We start from the raw sequence: 18,754 nt of genomic DNA on the forward strand, positions 1-18,754 counted from the left end.
GAAGGAGTATATAGAGGGTCTATACAAGGGCGACGTACTTGAGGACAATATTCTGGAAATGGAAGAGAATGTAGATGAAGACGAAATGGGAGATATAATACTGCGTGAAGAGTTTGACAGAGCACTGAAAGACCTGAGTCGAGAAAAGGCCCCGGGAGTAGACAACATTCCATTAGAACTACTGACAGCCTTGGGAGAGCCAGTCCTGACAAAACTCTACGATCTGGTGAGCAAGATGTATGTGACAGGCGAAATACCCTCAGACTTCAAGTAGAATATAATAATTCCAATCCTAAAGAAAGCAGGTGTTGACAGATGTGAAAATTACTGAACAATCAGTTTAATAAGCCACAGCTGCAAAATACTAATGCGAATTCTTTATAGACAAATGGAAAAACTAGTAGAAGCCAACCTTGGGGAAGATCAGTTTGGATTCCGTAGAAATATTGGAACACATGAGGCAATACTGACCTTACAACTTATCTTAGAAGAAAGATTAAGGAAAGGCAAACCTACATTTCTAGCATTTGTAGACTTAGAGAAAGCTTTTGACAATGTTAACTGGAATACTCTCTTTCAAATTCTAAAGGTGACAGGGGTAAAATACAGGGAGCGAAAGGCTATTTACAATTTGTACAGAAACCAAATGGCAGTTATAAGAGTCAAGGGACATGAAAGGGAAGCAGCGGTTGGGAAGGGAGTGAGACAGGGTTGTAGCCTCTCCCCGATGTTATTTAGCCTGTGTATTGAGCAAGCAGTAAGGGAAACAAATGAAAAATTTGGAGTAGATATTAAAATCCATGGAGAAGAAATGAAAACTTTGAGGTTCGCCGATGACATTGTAATTCTGTCAGAGACAGCAAAGGACTTAGAAGAGCAGTTGAATGGAATGGATAGCATCTTGAAAGGAGAATGTAAGATGAACACCAACAAAAGCAAAATGAGGATAACGGAATGTAGTCGAATTAAGTCGGGTGACGCTGAGGGAATTAGATTAGGAAATGAGACACTTAAAGTAGTAAAGGAGTTTTGCTATTTGGTAGGAGCAAAATAACTGATGATGGTCGAAGTAGAGATGATATAAAATGTAGACTGGCAATGGCAAGGAAAGCATTTCTGAAGAAGAGAAATTTGTTAACATCGAGTATAGATTTAAGTGTCAGGAACTCATTTCTGAAAGTATTTGTATGGAGTGTAGCCATGTATGGAAGTGAAACATGGACGATAAATAGTTTGGACAAGAAGAGAATAGAAGCTTTCAAAATGTGGTGCTACAGAAGAATGCTGAAGATTAGATGGGTAGATCACACAACTAATGAGGAGGTATTGAACAGAATTGGGGAGAAGAGGAGTTTGTGGCACAACTTGACAAGAAGAAAGGACTGGTTGGTAGGACATGTTCTGAGGCATCAAGGGATCACAAATTTAGCATTGGAGGGCAGTGTGGAGGGTAAAAATCATAGAGGGAGACCAAGAGATGAATACACCAAGCAGATTCAGAAGGACATAGGTTGCAGTAAGTACTGGGAGATGAAGAAGCTTGCACAGGATAGAGTAGCATGGAGAGCTGCATCAAACCAGTCTCAGGACTGAAGACCACAACTACACCACCACCAACAACAACAACAACAAGGCCTTCATCAGAGTTAGGTGGCAAACACACACATATACACTCACACAAATGCTACTCACACACACATGACGCATGCAGTCATGTGTGTGTGATTTGATTTTGCATGAGTGTGTATGTTTGCATTTGCCATCTAATTCTTATGAAGGCCTTACTGGCTGAAAGCTTTTATTTGTGACAGTCTTTTTGTTGTGCCTATCTGCAACTCAGCATCTCCACTATATGGTGCCTGGCAGCTTCCTGTTTCACAATATTGTTGCATTCCATCTTGGATTTCCCACTGTTTGATTCATTCCATTTTTCATAGTTTGCTTCTATTGAACACTATGTGTATTATTTACAGCATCTGATTCTTCATTTATTTCATTAATCATCTCTTCAGTTAGCATTACAAAGCCATTTAGCCATGAATGTTTAATTAACAATGAGCAGTTCCTCAGCTATCATTGAGATTGGATGGAGGGTTCCTCCTCTCTAGTATCAGCACTGTCTTCTTCAGTCTCTGATTCTCCAGATTCTTCTTTGTTGGTATTTGTCTCATCTTCTTCTTCACCTGCATACTTTCCCTGATTACTTTGCACAACATCCTGCAGTCATAATTTGACTTGTTCTTTACAAATTGCTGGCCTTTGTGGAAGATTGCAGCTCTGCTAAGAATGACTTTTGTTTTCATCTTTCACCCAAATTCTGTAACAATCATCCCCATCATGCCCCATGAGATTACCCTTGACAGCTGCCTTATCCATTTTCTGTCTTCTCTGAATTAGGATGTGGGCATATCACGTAGAATGTACTATATTTAAGTGTTTGATTCTCTCCTTATTACCTAACCACAACTAAAAAGGCTGTTTCCTTTCATAGATGATTTTGTAGTTTGGTTCAGAATGTACAGTGATACTCCAACAAATTCTGTCCATATGGCTGCTGAGAAATTACTTCTTTATTTGAGTACTTGAAGATTGTTGCCATTTCAACTATAGTTTTCATTTTACACTCACTCCCACCATTTTTCTGTGGTGTTTAGAGTGCTGTCATTCTCTGAGTAACACCTTTTTGCATACAGTATGTCCATAACTTCCTTACTGTTGAATTCTTCACTATCATCACTTAGCAGCTCTTCGACTGTATGGCACAGCATCATTGAACGTTGAAGAACATATTTCATATCATCATTAACTTCAGAATTTTGCCTTATGATTTAGGAATACCAAAATTTTGTGCAGCTGTCTTTGAACACAACCATATCTCTTCTTCTGAAAAGATCCGTTAAAAGATCTACAGACATCAGCTGACATCAGTTCACCTGGCTTGATTGTCTTTTCTCTCTGACCAAGTGACAAGTGATGGGCTTTGCCATAAATGCAGCTCTCACAAAATACCTATTCCAAGTGAACACTTATGCCTAATTCCCTTTCTAACTTTCCTTTGACATGGTGTTTATCTTGATGGCCCCATCTCTCATGATACAGCTGCAATAATGAAGTCCCTTCAAGTACAGCAATTTCTTTGGGCAAAGATGGTTGAATATCTGCCTTTTACAAGGTTTAAAAATACTCCCAGGTTCCATGCAACTGAAAAAAAGTTTCTAGATAGCTGTAGAACATCTAACAGTTCCATATCCTGCCCACCAGTCAGAGATGACAACTGGATATTGTCTTTTCCCATTCCCATTAGAGTCTGTTTTCCTGCTGCCTTCACACCACATGGACTGACAAATTTCCAAATGTCTGAAAAATTAGTCCCATGCTTTGTATATCCATTGTTCTCCCACCATGATGCTGAATCTGCTCCCACAGAATATGCCTCTTCACAAACTTCAGCACAGCACTAGTAGCTGCACAACTTCTGTGACACCTGTTGCAATTTTTATTTGGTTCTGTGTTGAAAAGCCACTGTCTGCAGTCCTTCAGTCTTTCAACCAGTGCCCCTTTCACTTACAATAATTGCAAATGTCACTTTTGCTTGACTCATTCTTAATGAGCTTGCCTTTGCCATATGGTTTTTGTTTACTTACATTTACCATTAATGCTGTTTTGTCACTGTTTGGATTTTCATGAAATTCCATCCAAACATAAATAACTGCACTTTCAATTCATCAAATGTTCTTTTTTCATCCATTGTCAGTAAAATCCAACTTGACTGAAAAGTTTCAAATTCACTTGGTAAAATATGCAAGGCTTTGCAAACTAGCATAATATCTGGTAAAACATTTTCATTTTTAGCTTTCAGCCCATTGGTTAAATAGTTCCACAAACTTTTTAAGTTTTTACATATGGGTAAAAATATCTTCAGCTTGTTTCCAGCTAAAGGAGGAAAAGTTTGTGCAGATTTTTAACAACTGATCCTTTGATGATGGTTCATGTAATGCTTTAAGGCATCCCACATTACACCAGCTGTTTCCATGTCCATCCCCTTCTGACACACTTCATCACTAGTTGCACTAGTTATTATACACTTCCTGTAATCATTAGCCTGTTGTTACAAATAAAACTGTTATTTGTGCCTCTTGGCTTCTATAGCTGTTGGGCCATCTTCCAATCGCTTTAGCTTCACTGATCTCTTATCAATGACATCTAATGCACCTCCATAGTAATTTATTTATTTATTTACTTTTGAGTATCATGGGTCCTTGATCCCAGTATTGCTAGGATGTAGAACATGTCAGATCGCAAGGGAGAGTGAAATTCTGTTGTGTTTCCTGATGAAAGCTGGTTGTGCTTCTGTGGAAGTGATGGCCATGTGTTGGTAAAATGGAGGCCAATTGAGAGCGTACAACCAACCTGCTAGACACACTGGATCTACACCTGGAGTTATGGCCTGAGATGTGATTTCATATGACAGCAGGAGCACTCTCATGACTATCCCATGCATCCTGACAGCAAATTTGTTTGTCGATCTGGTGATTTGACCTTTTGTGCTTTCGTTCATGAACAGCATTCCAGGGTGTATTTCCCAAAAGAATAACTTTCCCATATACCACTTTGTACAGCAACATGCTCTACAAAGCTTCCACATGTTGACGTGGCCTGCTCAATCACAGGTCTTTCTCCAACTGAACACATATGGGACATCATCGGACGACAACTTCAGCGCCATCCACAAACAACATTAACCACTCCTGTATTGAGCAACCACATGAAAAAACACTGAAAAAACTAATATCTGGCACCTATACAACACAATGCAAGTGCTGTAGCCACCAGAAAGATCGCAGGAGGCGCACATTGGCACGGCGTGTCACGGACGGTAGTTGCTGCAAGTAGAGTCCCGTCCACCAGAGGGCACGCGAGAATTCAGACGCGACCTCTGCCGGCATAACAACAACAACAACAACTACTCAGGCAGCATGGGCCGGGCCCAGTCAGTTCACATCGGGTAGGTCTAGCAGACAGTTCCCAGTCTACACTAGGTGAAGTGCGACGGAAACGTGAATCGTGTTATTACACAATTTGGCGACGAGTAGGGTCATTCTTTCGTGTGTTACGTCGTTGTTCCGGTTTTGCAGCTTCTCCACGTCATGGAGGATTTGGTGTGGGTTTCGGTTGCGCAGCAGACGGAGCTCATGGCCACCATGAAACAAGTGCTTCCAGCGTTGCTCTCCACGCCGTCTGCTCCGGAGTTCCCTCCTCCCTTTGCCCCGTATGACGAGACGGCAGAGGATTGGGACGCATATGAACATCGCCTTTGGCAGCATTTCCAGGTGTTTCATGTTGCCGATGCAGAGGTATGTCGTGCTCTCTTCTTGTCTTGGATATCTCCCTCGCTGTATCACGTTTTGCGGCAGCTAGCGCCGCTGCAGGAACCCTCGTCCTTGTCTTTTGACGCATTGTGTTCCTTGCTGTCTTCATATTATCGCCACCGCACGCATGTTGTGGCGGCTAGGGTCGAGTTCTATCAATGCAAGAAACAGCCCCATCAGTCTCACTGGGCGTGGGCAGCTACCCTGCACGGTCTTAGTCGCAAGTGTCATTTAGTCACGGAGCAGTCGCTTGAGTCGTATGCCCACGTTATGGTACGCGACGTCATTGTTCGTTCCGCCCCTGATAGGGAGGTCCGGCAACAGGCCCTGCAGTTAGAAGACCCTTCCCTCTAGGAAGTCCTGTCCATTGCTCAATTGTATGAAGTCTCTCACGCAGCAGGTCAACAGCTGGAAGCGTGGTGCGACGTCGCGGAGGTTCAGGGCGGCGCGGCCGCGTCCACTGTGTCCGGGGTCGACGACGTGCGAGCGGTACAGTCCGACCGTTACGGCCGCTCCCGCACGGCGCGTAAACAAAATTCTGGCCGCCGGCCCCTGTTGCCGTCCTGTGCGTCGTGCTATATACATCATGATTGGTCAGAGTGCCCCCAGCGTTGGGCCGTTTGTCGCAAATGTAATACAAAAGGTCACATTGCTAAAGTTTGCCGCTCAGCCTCAAAAGAATCGAAGGAAGCAGGTACAGCGGACATGGACGTTGACATTCAGGAAGTTTCATCGGGCCAGGCTCCCGATGCATCGGCACGCAAACTCTTTATCGAGGTGTCGGTTCAGTCACGCCGGTTACAACTGCAAGTAGATACGGGCGCGGCAGTTTCGTTGTTGAATGCACAAACTTATTCTGACCTTGGATCGCCCCCGTTGGCGCCAGTTTACCGGCGTCTACGCGGTTATGGTAAACAGTTCATTCCCCTGTTGGGTCAATTCACTACCGACGTGACTTACAAATCAGTCACTCGGCCTATTACTTTTATTGTTGTCAGTGATGCGAGCTCCGCTAACCTTTTTGGCCTGGATGCCTTTCAAGCTTTCAGTTTTTCTATTGCTGACACCATACAGTTGGTCTCCGAAGACGTTCCCTATCAATCATTGGAATCTTTGATCTCAGACTTTCCAGATATTTTTGAGGAGGGCCTGGGGCGTGTTTCAGGTTTTGAAGCTCACTTAACGTTGAAGGCGTCGGCTCGCCCGCGTTTTCTACGCGCGAGGCAGATCCTCTTGGCTCTCCGCCCTCAAGTCAAGGAAGAGCTAGACCGGCTGACAGCCCTAGGGGTCGTTCTTCCCTTTTCTTCCAGTGAGTGGGCTTCGCCCCTCGTTATTGTAAGGAAGCCCTCGGGAAAATTACGTCTTTGTGGCGATTTCAAGGCCACCATTAATTCACAATTGGTGGTGGATACCTATCCTTTGCCTAGTGCTGATGAATTGTTCTCCGCTGTGGTGGGAGGCCAATATTTTTCGAAAATCGATCTGTTGGAGGCTTATCATCAGATACCACTTGATGAGGACTCCAAACGGCTGGCGGTCATCAACACTCCGTTTGGCCTTTACCAATACCAGCGGTTGACCTTTGGAATATCCAGTGCCCCGGCAATATTCCAACGTTATCTTGAGCATGTCACGTCGACAATCCCTCATTGTATTAATGACATAATTGTCACAGGCCGCAGCACGAAGGAACACTTGCACAACTTTCGCACCCTCTTTCTCAAATTCAGGTCTGTGGGCTTGCGTTGCAACCTGCATAACTCAACCTTCTTCCAACCGTCCATTGAGTATGTGGGCAACACCATACCTCGGCACGGCATCCAGCCACTAGGAAGTTTGATCCATGGTATCATCAACCTTCCTCGGCCTGCTTCGCTGAAAGAGTTACAAGCTTTTTTAGGCAAGATAGCATATTACCACCGGTTCATTCCCAGGGCTTCCACTATAGCCCACCCCCTGTACTGCCTTCTGCACAAGGGTGTTCCTTTTGATTGGTCGCCTGCATGCGAGCGAGCGTTCACCTCGTTGAAGGGCCTCCTCATGTCAGCCCCTTGTTTGGCTACTTTTGATCCCCATAAGCCGCTGGTTCTGGCTACAGACGCTTCGCAGTATGGGGTGGGGGCGGTCCTGGCCCATCGCAACGCAGATGGTTCCGAGCAACCACTGGCGTTTGCGTCTAAAACACTTAGTCCCGTGCAGGCCCATTACTCACAGGTGGAAAAGGAGGCTTTGGCCATTGTTTACGCTGTTACCAAGTTTCACCCTTTCTTGTATGGCACGAAGTTTCAGTTAATCACTGACCATAAGCCGTTAATATCGTTATTTGGCCCCGCCTCTCAGATTCCGGATAGGGCGGCCCACAGACTACAGCGCTGGGCCTTGTTCCTCTCTAAGTACCATTATGACATTCATTTTCGCCCTACAGGACAGCATGCCAACGCCGACGCTCTTTCCCTTCTTCCGGTGGGCCTGGATCCTACGTTCGATCGAGAGGAGATTATGTGTTTTCATTTGGATGTGGCGTCCCGCCAAGCGGTTGATGGCTTCCCGATCACTAGTTCTCGAGTCGCCAGGGAAACGGCGGCTGACCCGGTTCTCCGGCAAGTAGTTCGCCTCATTCAGCAGGGATGGTCTTCCCACCCTCCGGGCCGGGCCTCGGACCCTCTTCGTAATTATTTTCTTCTAGGAGACCGCCTCTTGGTCTTCGAAGGAGTTCTCCTTCTGGATACCGATGTTACCGCTCCTCGTGTGGTTGTTCCTGCAGCTTTACGAAGGGAGGTCCTCACGTTATTACATGCGGGGCACTGGGGTGTTTCCCGTACTAAAACCTTGGCTCACAGACATGGGTACTGGCCCGGTATTGGCAGAGAAATTGAGCACTTGGTGGCCGCCTGTTCCCAGTGTGCGAGCCAACAAGCATCTCCCAGGGCAGCGTTCTCTTCATGGCCGCCGGCAACCCAAGCATGGGAACGTGTTCACATCGATTTTGCGGGCCCGTTTCTCAATGGCTTTTGGCTCATTGTCATTGATGCTTATTCCTGATTCCCACATGTGGTTCGCTGCTCCTCAACCACTTCAGAAGTTGCAATCCAGGCACTAGCAAAAATCTTTTCTGTGGAAGGTCTGCCAATCACCCTGGTCTCGGACAATGGACCGCAGTTTATTTCGCAGACCTTCCAGGATTTTTGTAGGCGCTTCGGTATTCGGCACGTTTGCTCTCCCCCCTTCCATCCACAGTCGAATGGGGAAGCCGAGCGCATGGTGCGCACATTTAAGACGCAGATGAAAAAGTATGTGCACGAATTTCCTGCGGAGGAAGCATTGACGTTTTTCTTGATGGCATACCGGACCACACCAATGGGAGAATGCAGCCCCGCAGAGCTCCTCCATGGGCGTCAACTTCAGACTCTGCTGCACCTCCTCTGGCCTGGTCCTCGCCAATCTTCACAAAACGGAGTGCCTGGCTTTCCACTGGGTACGACAGTCTGGGCCCGTGGGTTTGGTCGCAATCCACGTTGGATACCAGCGGTGGTCCTGCGCCGACATGGCCGCCAGCTCTATACCTTGCAGGCGGGGGACCGGGTGATACGTCGTCACCAAAATCAGCTACGTCCACGTTCGGGCACCCACCCTCTGACCTCTCGGACACCAGCTTCCCCATTGCCGGCACCTGTGTTGGTTTCACAGGGGACGTTACCTCCTCTCCCCGGTGTGACTCTGCCGCACTGCGATGGTTCTCAGCATTGGCAGCCTCCAGTAGCTCCAGCACCGGCATCACCATCGTTCGAGATGCCACAGCGAGAGCCGGCCCCCCTAGCAGGCCCGGTTTCTCAGGAGGCTGGTTCACCTGGGGTCATCCCTTCCCCTTCTTCCCTGCCACTGGGTCTTGACCCTCCCGAGGTGGAACAGGATCCGGTGTTCGACAGCTTGTCGCCCGTTCTGTCACGGGCTCTGGTTGTGGGACAACGGGGGCCTCTTCGTGTGGGTCACTTCCAGCCGTATTCGAAGGTTCCGGCTCGAGGGTTGGCAGATCCCCTCGACTCCGGCCATCCAATGGATGTGGAGGTCATCGCTCCGGCCCGACGCTCCACCTTCCGATGCAGTGGATCACAGTGGCTGCACCCCGCGAAGGAGGAGGAGTGCTGTAGCCACCAGAAAGATCGCGGGAGGCGCACATTGGCACGGTGCGTCACGGACGGTAGTTGCTGCAAGTAGAGTCCCGTCCACCAGAGGGCACGCGAGAATTTGGACGCGACCTCTGCCGGCACAACAACAACAACAACAACAACAACAACAACTACTCCGGCAGCACGGGCCGGGCCCAGTCAGTTCACATCGGGCAGGTCTAGCAGACAGTTCCCGGTCTACACTAGGTGAAGTGCGACGGATACGTGAATCGTGTTATTACAGCAAGCATGTTCACATGATTGCATTCAACGTTATAGTGGTTACACCAGTTATTAATGTACCAGTATTTCACATTTGCAATGGATTATCTCGCACTTATGTTCACTTGTGATGTTGCACTATTAATCACTTTAATATGTTATCTGGAAAAAAGTATAGCTGAAATTTCATTACCTATAATAATTATTTTTTGATGTTAAAATTTTTTTCTGTCAGTATATACTGGGATTGCTACATTCTCAAAGTTGTTTCATGCCCAGTTAACACTATTTGAATCTCTTCCACTGGATATCAGTCTTCAGTATGTTATTTCACTTCAAAAAAAAAAAATGAGACTTCAAAATTTTCAAACCTGAGTGCACAAAACAATAAGTATGTAGAAATGCACACACTTTCTAGTGGGGTATAAATTTCATAAAACAAATATTTTTTGATCATGAAATTTCATAAATTATATGTTTCTTTAATCTCAATGCTAGTTCCATATTTTGCCAATTTTTAAGGCTAAGTATGACTTGTGTATAGTAATAGATGAGACTGAGAATTGTTCAATATTAAATTGCTTTTCTGTTTATTAGTATTGTTTTATGACATAGTTTCACCATGGTAAAAATTTTTGCTTGGCATCATATATCACTAATCGGAAGAGATTAATTCATATATAACATCAGTGAGTGCATGCCATTGTCATTGAAAGAACAGCAAAATATATGACTCCAGTTATGAGTGTTACTCTTTAACTTACAGTGTAAAAATATCAACTGAACTCACTGATGCCTAGTCTGATGAGTTTTGTTGCTTGGCTGCCAGTCTGGTTATAACACGAAATGACTGATACTATGCAAAAGTGTTATAGTAAGACAGTGTCAGTACTGTTAACATGTAGGCACTGTAATACAACAAGCTATATGTTTTGTATGTATAAGTTGATCATATTGAGGAAAGGCAGAGTTGAACAATATATAGGTGGTAGAAAGTTGGTTGTAGCAGGTAAATGAGATGTGTACGAAATAGAACGTTGAGGCTACTGAGCAATGGGTGGCTGTGCAACTGCTTCTAGGAAATACAAGGTCATAAAATACACCTCATGGCAGAGTGTTAGCAGACAGCATTCTAACATGGTGAGATTCTCAATGTATCTATTTATAAAAGAACAATAAAAAAATTACAATAATATGACAAGTCCATTAAAGTTTTCACCAACCAATTAATACCAACATCAGTAATGTTACTAAACTTTATATCTATATATAAAAAATAGAAATATTGATGACCACACATTTTTCACAAACAGTAGACACGCTGTACATTAAAGAAAAATGAAGACAACTATAGATAGTCCATATGACACATTATTACACAAAAAAGCAATTAGTTATATAAACAAAACATCGTATTACAGATGTTGTACATTAAAATGGAAAGTCTGCCAGAATTACAAGAGATTAGCCACTGAATAAACATTTTATATCATTATTGTTATTATTCATAAGCATTAGTGATAAATTCTGCTAATATAATGTTGTAAGGGTGTCATCTGACTAGAGCATTGTATGCAGAATTGAATTGTATATTTGACCAGGTTCCAGCAATTTTGCTTCATAGTGTGTAATACTTGTCTAAAAGGCATAATTTCTGTTGTATATAAAACTCATCTGTGCCATAATGGACTGCAAATGCAGCCTAAAAGAATATCTTATTTGTTTAGCATGAAGCATGTTCAAAAATTGTTAATAATTTTGAATGGGGATCCAAATTAAGAGCTAACATGACTCAAGTAGTGGTCAGTGACCAATTTGAGGAGAAAGAGAGCAGGGCAAGTTAAGGGTCTTTTGTTGGTGTCTTTGGTTAGGGTAAGAACTGTGCAGCATAAGAGCCTTTGGTGTTAGCTTGTGATAATGTGGAATGCAGTCTGAACTTATTCATTTCCAATGAAACTGTTTGCATTTGTGGAGATGCATTTATTCATAATGAGTTAGCATGAAGAACTGTCTGATCTTTTTACAAGATCACATTATTCAGTAGACAGCGTGAACCAAATAAATGTGGTGAATTTATGAACATTAGCAAGTAGAGTTCTGCATCATGCCACTACTCAAGTAAAACATTGCCTGTGTAGGAACTACTTCTTTGCCTGCACTACTACACGAAGAGATCATGTTTAATTATTGTTATTATTAGTATCTATATGGTCACCAATTGAGGGAATGTATTTGTTGACCATAACAAAACTAAAGTTGAGTCAAAACTTGTATCAGGATATACCATACACCAAATAAGCCAGTTCTAGCTTCTTACGTGATGTTTCATACTTAACTGTGCTTTAAATTGTTGACTGACTGTTCAGTAGACTTGATTATTATTGTTGAATTTATATTGGCCACAATGTGGTGGCACACAACCAGCCCCTAGGCCAATAGTTGAGCCACTGAATGTGTTAAATTGCTGTGTTTGCTCATGGGTAGTCATACCAGAGACATCACTATTGCTTGGTCTCACTCTGCATAACAAATCTGCATTGCTGCAAGATTGCTTGAGTTTCACAGAGCTGCTGCAAGCCCATGCTGCCATCATTCCGGTTTTTGGTCCACCACTGACCATGCTGCTGCCTGATAATGACACTTTCTTCCTTCACTGTCGGATTCATCACAGCACTAATGCCAGACCACATTTTATCAATTGTGCTGATACTTGTCAATGACTGTCAATGCCACAGCAACCCTCTCCCCCCAATTTAGCCTCCATGCCAGCTCCCATACCACACATCATCTCCATGCAGCCACCATCAATGCCACATCATTTCCATGCTCCTGCCACTGCCAATGTCACCACTGCAGCTGCAGCATCTCCATGTCACAGAGTTCTCACCAGTACCACTTCTGTGTCACTGCTTGTGCCATATTATCTTCCATACATCAACACAGCATGTCTGTGCCAAAGTGTCAACACTGATGGCACCTCCAAGTTGCTTCTTGTGCTGTGTCACCTCCATGCCATTGTTGCCAAGCTACAGCATTTACATATCATGGCCTCAGTCTTTCCTTACTGCAGGCATTGTCTTTTGCACACATTATGCCATAACACCTAGCAAGATTGTTCATATCCCCAATCATCAGCCAAGGTGGAAAGGAAAGTAATGTTTATGAGTGATTGTGGGGCAGTGAGATGTGATGTACGAAATGTTAATTTGCAAAAAGAAACTGTGGGAATGAAAAAGCACTTGATGCCACATAAGGAAAATTCAAAGTTTTTGATTCTATTTGTGGTAGGTTCTTGCAGACAATGAACATGGGGCTTGATAGAATGCATTCATAACTAGATAGTATGCTATCAAAGTCTGACGTAGTGGAGAGGAGTAATTCTACCAAAAAAAGTTGTGGAATGTGATTTTGGGGAGGATGAATTGGACTACAAAAAGGTTTAAGTCAGCCATGGAGACTCAGAATTGGGAAGGAATGAAGAAACAGTTATAATGTTGTATGAATCAGATCACATTGAGAATAAAGTAGTTCAAGATTAAGCTCTACGAGGATAAATTGAAATTGAGAGTCAAATTAGAGCTGTAGAGGGGAGCTGGCCAGAAATGGAAAATGTGGGAGAGGGGATAGTGATTCGTGTGAATCTCTTTTGTGATATTGAGCATATCGAGTCACAAGTGCAGAAGTGTGTGAAACAAAAATTGCAAACAAATGCAAAATTGAGGGGCCTGGTTGTAGATGACTATAAGGAGGGCACTGAACAAAGTAATAAAGCATAAAGAATGCAGATTAGCATCTTTGGTACAAAAAGATTTAATTTACGGAAAGTCATGTTCAGTGAAGTATTTGGACAAGAAATTTCATCAGTGGAGTTTTACAAGGGGAGTGGAAAGTATAACTGCATGAATTTTTTCTGTAAAGGGAAGCTACACAATTTAAAATAAGAAATGTTCGGTATAGAAGCTGAGCAAGGAAATGTGTTAGTAGATTTTGCCATGGGGCACAGAATATATGTGTGTGGTAAGTTTCATCAAATGGACAGCAAATATTATGATGAAAGTTTCTTTGCAATTTTGTGGAACAATTCTTTTAATACTGTAGATGCTCTGGTAATGATGAAGAAGGAAAGAGGAAGATTTGTATATACCAGAGGGTGTCTAGTATAGGGAAAGAAGGGAACTGTGGGCAGGCAAAGAGAAATTCACCTAATGTGCAATGTACACTGGTGAAAGTATTTGCACATGTAAACAGTCTCTTACAACATTGACTTGTAGCGATTTATGTGAAGGATGATAACATTGTGAAAAGGCTTATTTTTGGTGATGACATGTATCCATGTCAGAGGCTATTAGTCTGACATGTACTGAAGCAAAATCTTTTGCAGTACTACTTGAAAATGGCCCAAAGACTGAAACTGAAATTGTGAAATAAATCATTTCTATAGTCAACAGTGAATATGAAGTCCTTTAAAAAGTTCTACATAACTTTGAATCACAACCATGAGAAGTTAATAAAATTAGTCATTGTTGGTGAGGTCTTGTCTGTGGGAAAATGTATTCTCTTACCTATAGTATTTTCAGATTGTAGCTGTATGAATTTTGGATGTTCATGAAATCTCCACTCTCTCTTTGTGGTAACATAAACTGATCATAGTATGACAACATTTGCTTCTCATTTTTCCTTCAGATATTTTAACATAGCTCATGAGAATTTACTGAAGTTGTTTCTATGATCTGCTTTCTGCATGTCTCTTCCTGCTGCACAGAATCCAAATGAATCACACTTTTTTTATATTTATATATGGCATCAAGGTTCTTTTTCTTATTACTCTTTGCTACACTATTTATTGACCAATATAAATGACTAGATGAAGCTATAATTGTTTTACAAGATTTCTGAAACTGTTTAATGCATGCACTGTACAACATCAGTAGTCCATCTATTTCATTAGTGGTAGGTGTGATCAATTATTCTGCCAGGATGCTGAAATGTTATTTCTTATTGTACTGTCTCCCTTTGATGATGCAGGTTCATCTTCATTGTGATTTAAAACTTTGTCTCTATCCTTGTTAAAGGAGAAATGCTCTACCTCCAAGATCATTTCATCACGTTTAGGTATTTTACTTGTGTTTTCTCACACATTTTTGCTTACCAAATCTTGATATTACCAAATCTACTGATTGTATATTACTGTGGCGATTATCAACTGCAAGAGTTGACCGCCTAATCTTTGAGAACTAACTTCTTTGAAAACTGTTGATCTCAGTGTGTTCTGAACCTTGTATTCGAGTGGATGTGTTTGTACCGACATGATCAAAATAAAGTTAATTCACCATAAACGAGTGAAACTTAATGTTGGGTTCGATATTACCATACATAACATACCGATACCCATATTACTATTATTATCAGTATTAACATTATCACATTTAGGGGACAGGGTGATTAATCCATTTTTGTGAATTTCACTGACTCTGTTTTGGGTGCTTGCTCCTCTGCTTCAATAGATAGACAGACAACCATCATTTATAATTTCTACCACTGCTCAGTTTGGAGTTGCCAAGCATATAATCTTAACTGACGCTTAACTTTGTATAACATTACCAGAGTGAATTCAATATTTCAAATAGACTGTCGCTGATATTTTGAAAACTTAATTGATATTCATAAATTTCAGTGCATTATTATTAATTATCTGATGAAAAATTATTATTGAAATTGAAATATTTTAGTAGTGTATGTTTTGCTGCTTCTCTCATTATAATTAACTCCCCCCACCCAAATATATCTTAGTGTGTGTGTGTGGGGAGGGGGGGGGGAGATTCTTGGGATAATAAAACTATTATTTTTTGTTTAATTCACAGTAGAGTATGAAGATGCAACATTATGGAATGACACATAGTACGTCAGGTAGTAAGACCCTCTGGTAGTGATGTTAGCAGGTTGTAATATATTCCTTTCCAGTATTCTACCAATAATCCAACATCTGCCACCTGCCTTTCCAAAGACTGAGCCTAGGTGTATGTCAAATTTCACATCCCTGCAAATTGCTACACTTAAGCAATTGTATAAGTTAAATGATTCCAGTTGTGACTAATTGGTGGTGTAGTCGCAGGACACTGCATTTGTAGAGTTTGTTAAGTGCAAAATTTTAAATTTCTGACCTTATACTAGTGCACCTTTCTTCAGATAGTACCCATTACAGATACTCAATCATCTGTAACATGTCTGAGGATAATATTAATACTGTCTAATGCATCATTAAAATACAATGTCAGTGTTAAAAATCCCAACACATTTTTCTGTGGAATACCTGAAATTACTGATGCTTGTTGACAACATTCTATGCAAGATCATATGCTGCATCCTTTCCACAAAGAAACCCTCAATCCAATCATAAATTTCATTTTGTACCTCATATGATTATACAGGGTGATTCAAAAAGAATACCACAACTTTAAAAATGTGTATTTAATGAAAGAAACATAACATAACCTTCTGTTATACATCATTACAAAGAGTATTTAAAAAGGTTTTTTTTTTCACTCAAAAACAAGTTCAGAGATGTTCAATATGGCCCCCTCCAGACACTCGAGCAATATCAACCCAATACTCCAACTCGTTCCACACTCTCTGTAGCATATCAGGCGTAACAGTTTGGATAGCTGCTGTTATTTCTCATTTCAAATCATCAATGGTGGCTGGGAGAGGTGGCCGAAACACCTTATCCTTAACATACCCCCATAAGAAAAAATCACAGGGGGTAAGATCAGGGCTTCTTGGAGGCCAGTGATGAAGTGCTCTGTCACGGGCTGCCTGGCGGCCGATCCATCACCTTGGGTAGTTGACGTTCAGGTAGTTACGGACAGATAAGTGCCAATGTGGTGGCGCTCCATCCTGCTGAAATATGAATTGTTGTGCTTCTTGTTCGAGCTGAGGGAACAGCCAATTCTCTAACATCTCCAGATACTGTAGTCCAGTTACAGTAGCACCTTCGAAGAAAAAGGGACCAAAAACTTTATTGGCTGAAATGGCACAGAAAACGTTCACCTTAGGCGAGTCACGTTCATACTGAGTTGTTTCCCGCAGATTCTCAGTGCCCCATGTACAGACATTGTGTTGGTTGACTTTCTCATTAGTGTGGAAAGTTGCTTCATCACTAAACACAATCTTTGAAACAAAAGATTCATCTGTTTCCATTTGAGCAAGGATAAAATCACAGAAATCGATTCTTTTAATCTTATCAGCTGCAGACAGTGCTTGAACCAATTTCAGATGATAAGGTTTCATAACTAACCTTTTTCGTAGGACTCTCCATACAGTTGATTGTGGAATTTGCAGCTCTCTGCTAGCTCTGCGAGTCGATTTTCCTGGGCTGCGAACAAATGCTTGCTGGATGCTTGCTACATTTTCATCACTCGTTCTCGGCCGTCCAGAACTTTTCCCTTTGCACAAACACCCATTCTCTGTAAACTGTTTATACCAACATTTAATACACCACCTATCAGGAGGTTTAACACCATACTTCGTTCGAAATGCACGCTGAACAACTGTCGTCGATTCACTTCTGCCGTACTCAATAACACAAAAAGCTTTCTGTTGAGCGGTCGCCATCTTAGCATCAACTGACACTGACGCCTAGTCAACTGCGCCTCAAGCGAACAAATGTACAACTAAATGAAACTTTATAGCTCCCTTAATTCGCCGACAGATAGTGCTTAGCTCTGCCTTTTGTCGTTGCAGAGTTTTAAATTCCTAAAGTTGTGGTATTCTTTTTGAATCACCCTGTATATCTATTAATAATTGTTGGTGTGGTACTGAGTCAAATACTTTCTGGCAGTCAAGAAATACCACATCCTCCAAATTACCTACATCCATGGCTTTCAGGAGTTCATGTGAACAGGGTGTGATTGAATTTTTCCATGACCAATGTTTCCAGAATCCACGCTGATTGGCATTGAGATCATTCTGTTCAAAATACATTATTGACTAACCTGGTGCTAGAATTGGAAGTTCAACCTGACTGAACACTAAAAAATGTGTCCTTTCAATCACATTGTGAGAAACAGAGAAAATCATTATATTATGTTTCCCGGGAATGTTATATAGTTTATACTAGAAAAAGCAGTGACACACAAAATCAGTTTTACTTACTTCATAGTCCATAGCACAGTCATGTCTTTTGCCTATTGATTCCATGTTTCTTTCAAGGGGAAGAATGAAACGAACTGGCCTGTTCTGAAGATGTGCTGCTAGTGCACAGGCTGTACTGACCAACATGTTACGTGACACTTTAGCACCATAGGCTCCACCAAGTCTTTTTACCTGAACATTTATCCTGAAAAATGGGAAAAAAACACATTATGTAATTTAACATATGACAATAATTTTCAAATTTCAGCTCACTTTGATGGCATCGCACATTAACCATACACAATGGAAAATCCAGGATGGAATGTAACACTGTTATGAAAAGGAAAGTTGTTACTCACCATATAGCGGAGATGCTTAATGGCAGATAGGCACAACAAAAAGACTGTCACAATACAAGCTTTTGGCCAACAAGGCCATTATCAACAATAGAAGGCACACACACATACACTCCCAAAAGCAGCTCACACTCACCTTGCTGCAGACTTTGGCAGCTGATGCCACACTGTGAGCAAAAGCAGCAGAGCATGGTGGGAGTGGTAACTGGTTGAGGGTAAGGAGGAGGCTGGGGCAGGGAGGGTGAGGAATAGCAGGGTAAGGGTGGAGAACAGTGAAGTACTGCTGCAGAGTTCACAAGGATGAGGTGGAGAGAGGGTGGGGCAATCGGGAGGTTAGATGGAGGGCAGGGGAGATAGGTGGGGGCTAGCAGAAAAGGAGAGAAGTAAAATGACTGGGTGTGTTGGTGGAATGAGGGATATGTAGTGCTGGACTGGGAACAGGGAAGGGGTTGGATGGATGGGAAAAATGACTAACGAAGGTTTAGGCCACAAGAGTTTTGGGAACATAGTA

General features: G+C 42.4%; 1 protein-coding gene across 1 annotated transcript in view; it reads right to left on the bottom strand.

The window, feature by feature from the left end:
• The window catches only part of LOC124712230 (xanthine dehydrogenase/oxidase-like), a gene marked incomplete at its 5' end in the record, with an annotated part of 311,678 nt that overhangs the window by 71,244 nt on the left and 221,680 nt on the right, over positions 1 to 18,754 (bottom strand). The window contains 1 exon segment of the mRNA XM_047242525.1: positions 17,909 to 18,092. Coding sequence (XP_047098481.1) covers positions 17,909 to 18,092 — 184 coding nt within the window.

The sequence above is a fragment of the Schistocerca piceifrons genome, chromosome 8 (genome assembly GCF_021461385.2).
Source record: "Schistocerca piceifrons isolate TAMUIC-IGC-003096 chromosome 8, iqSchPice1.1, whole genome shotgun sequence".
NCBI classification, from domain to species: Eukaryota; Metazoa; Arthropoda; class Insecta; order Orthoptera; family Acrididae; genus Schistocerca; species Schistocerca piceifrons.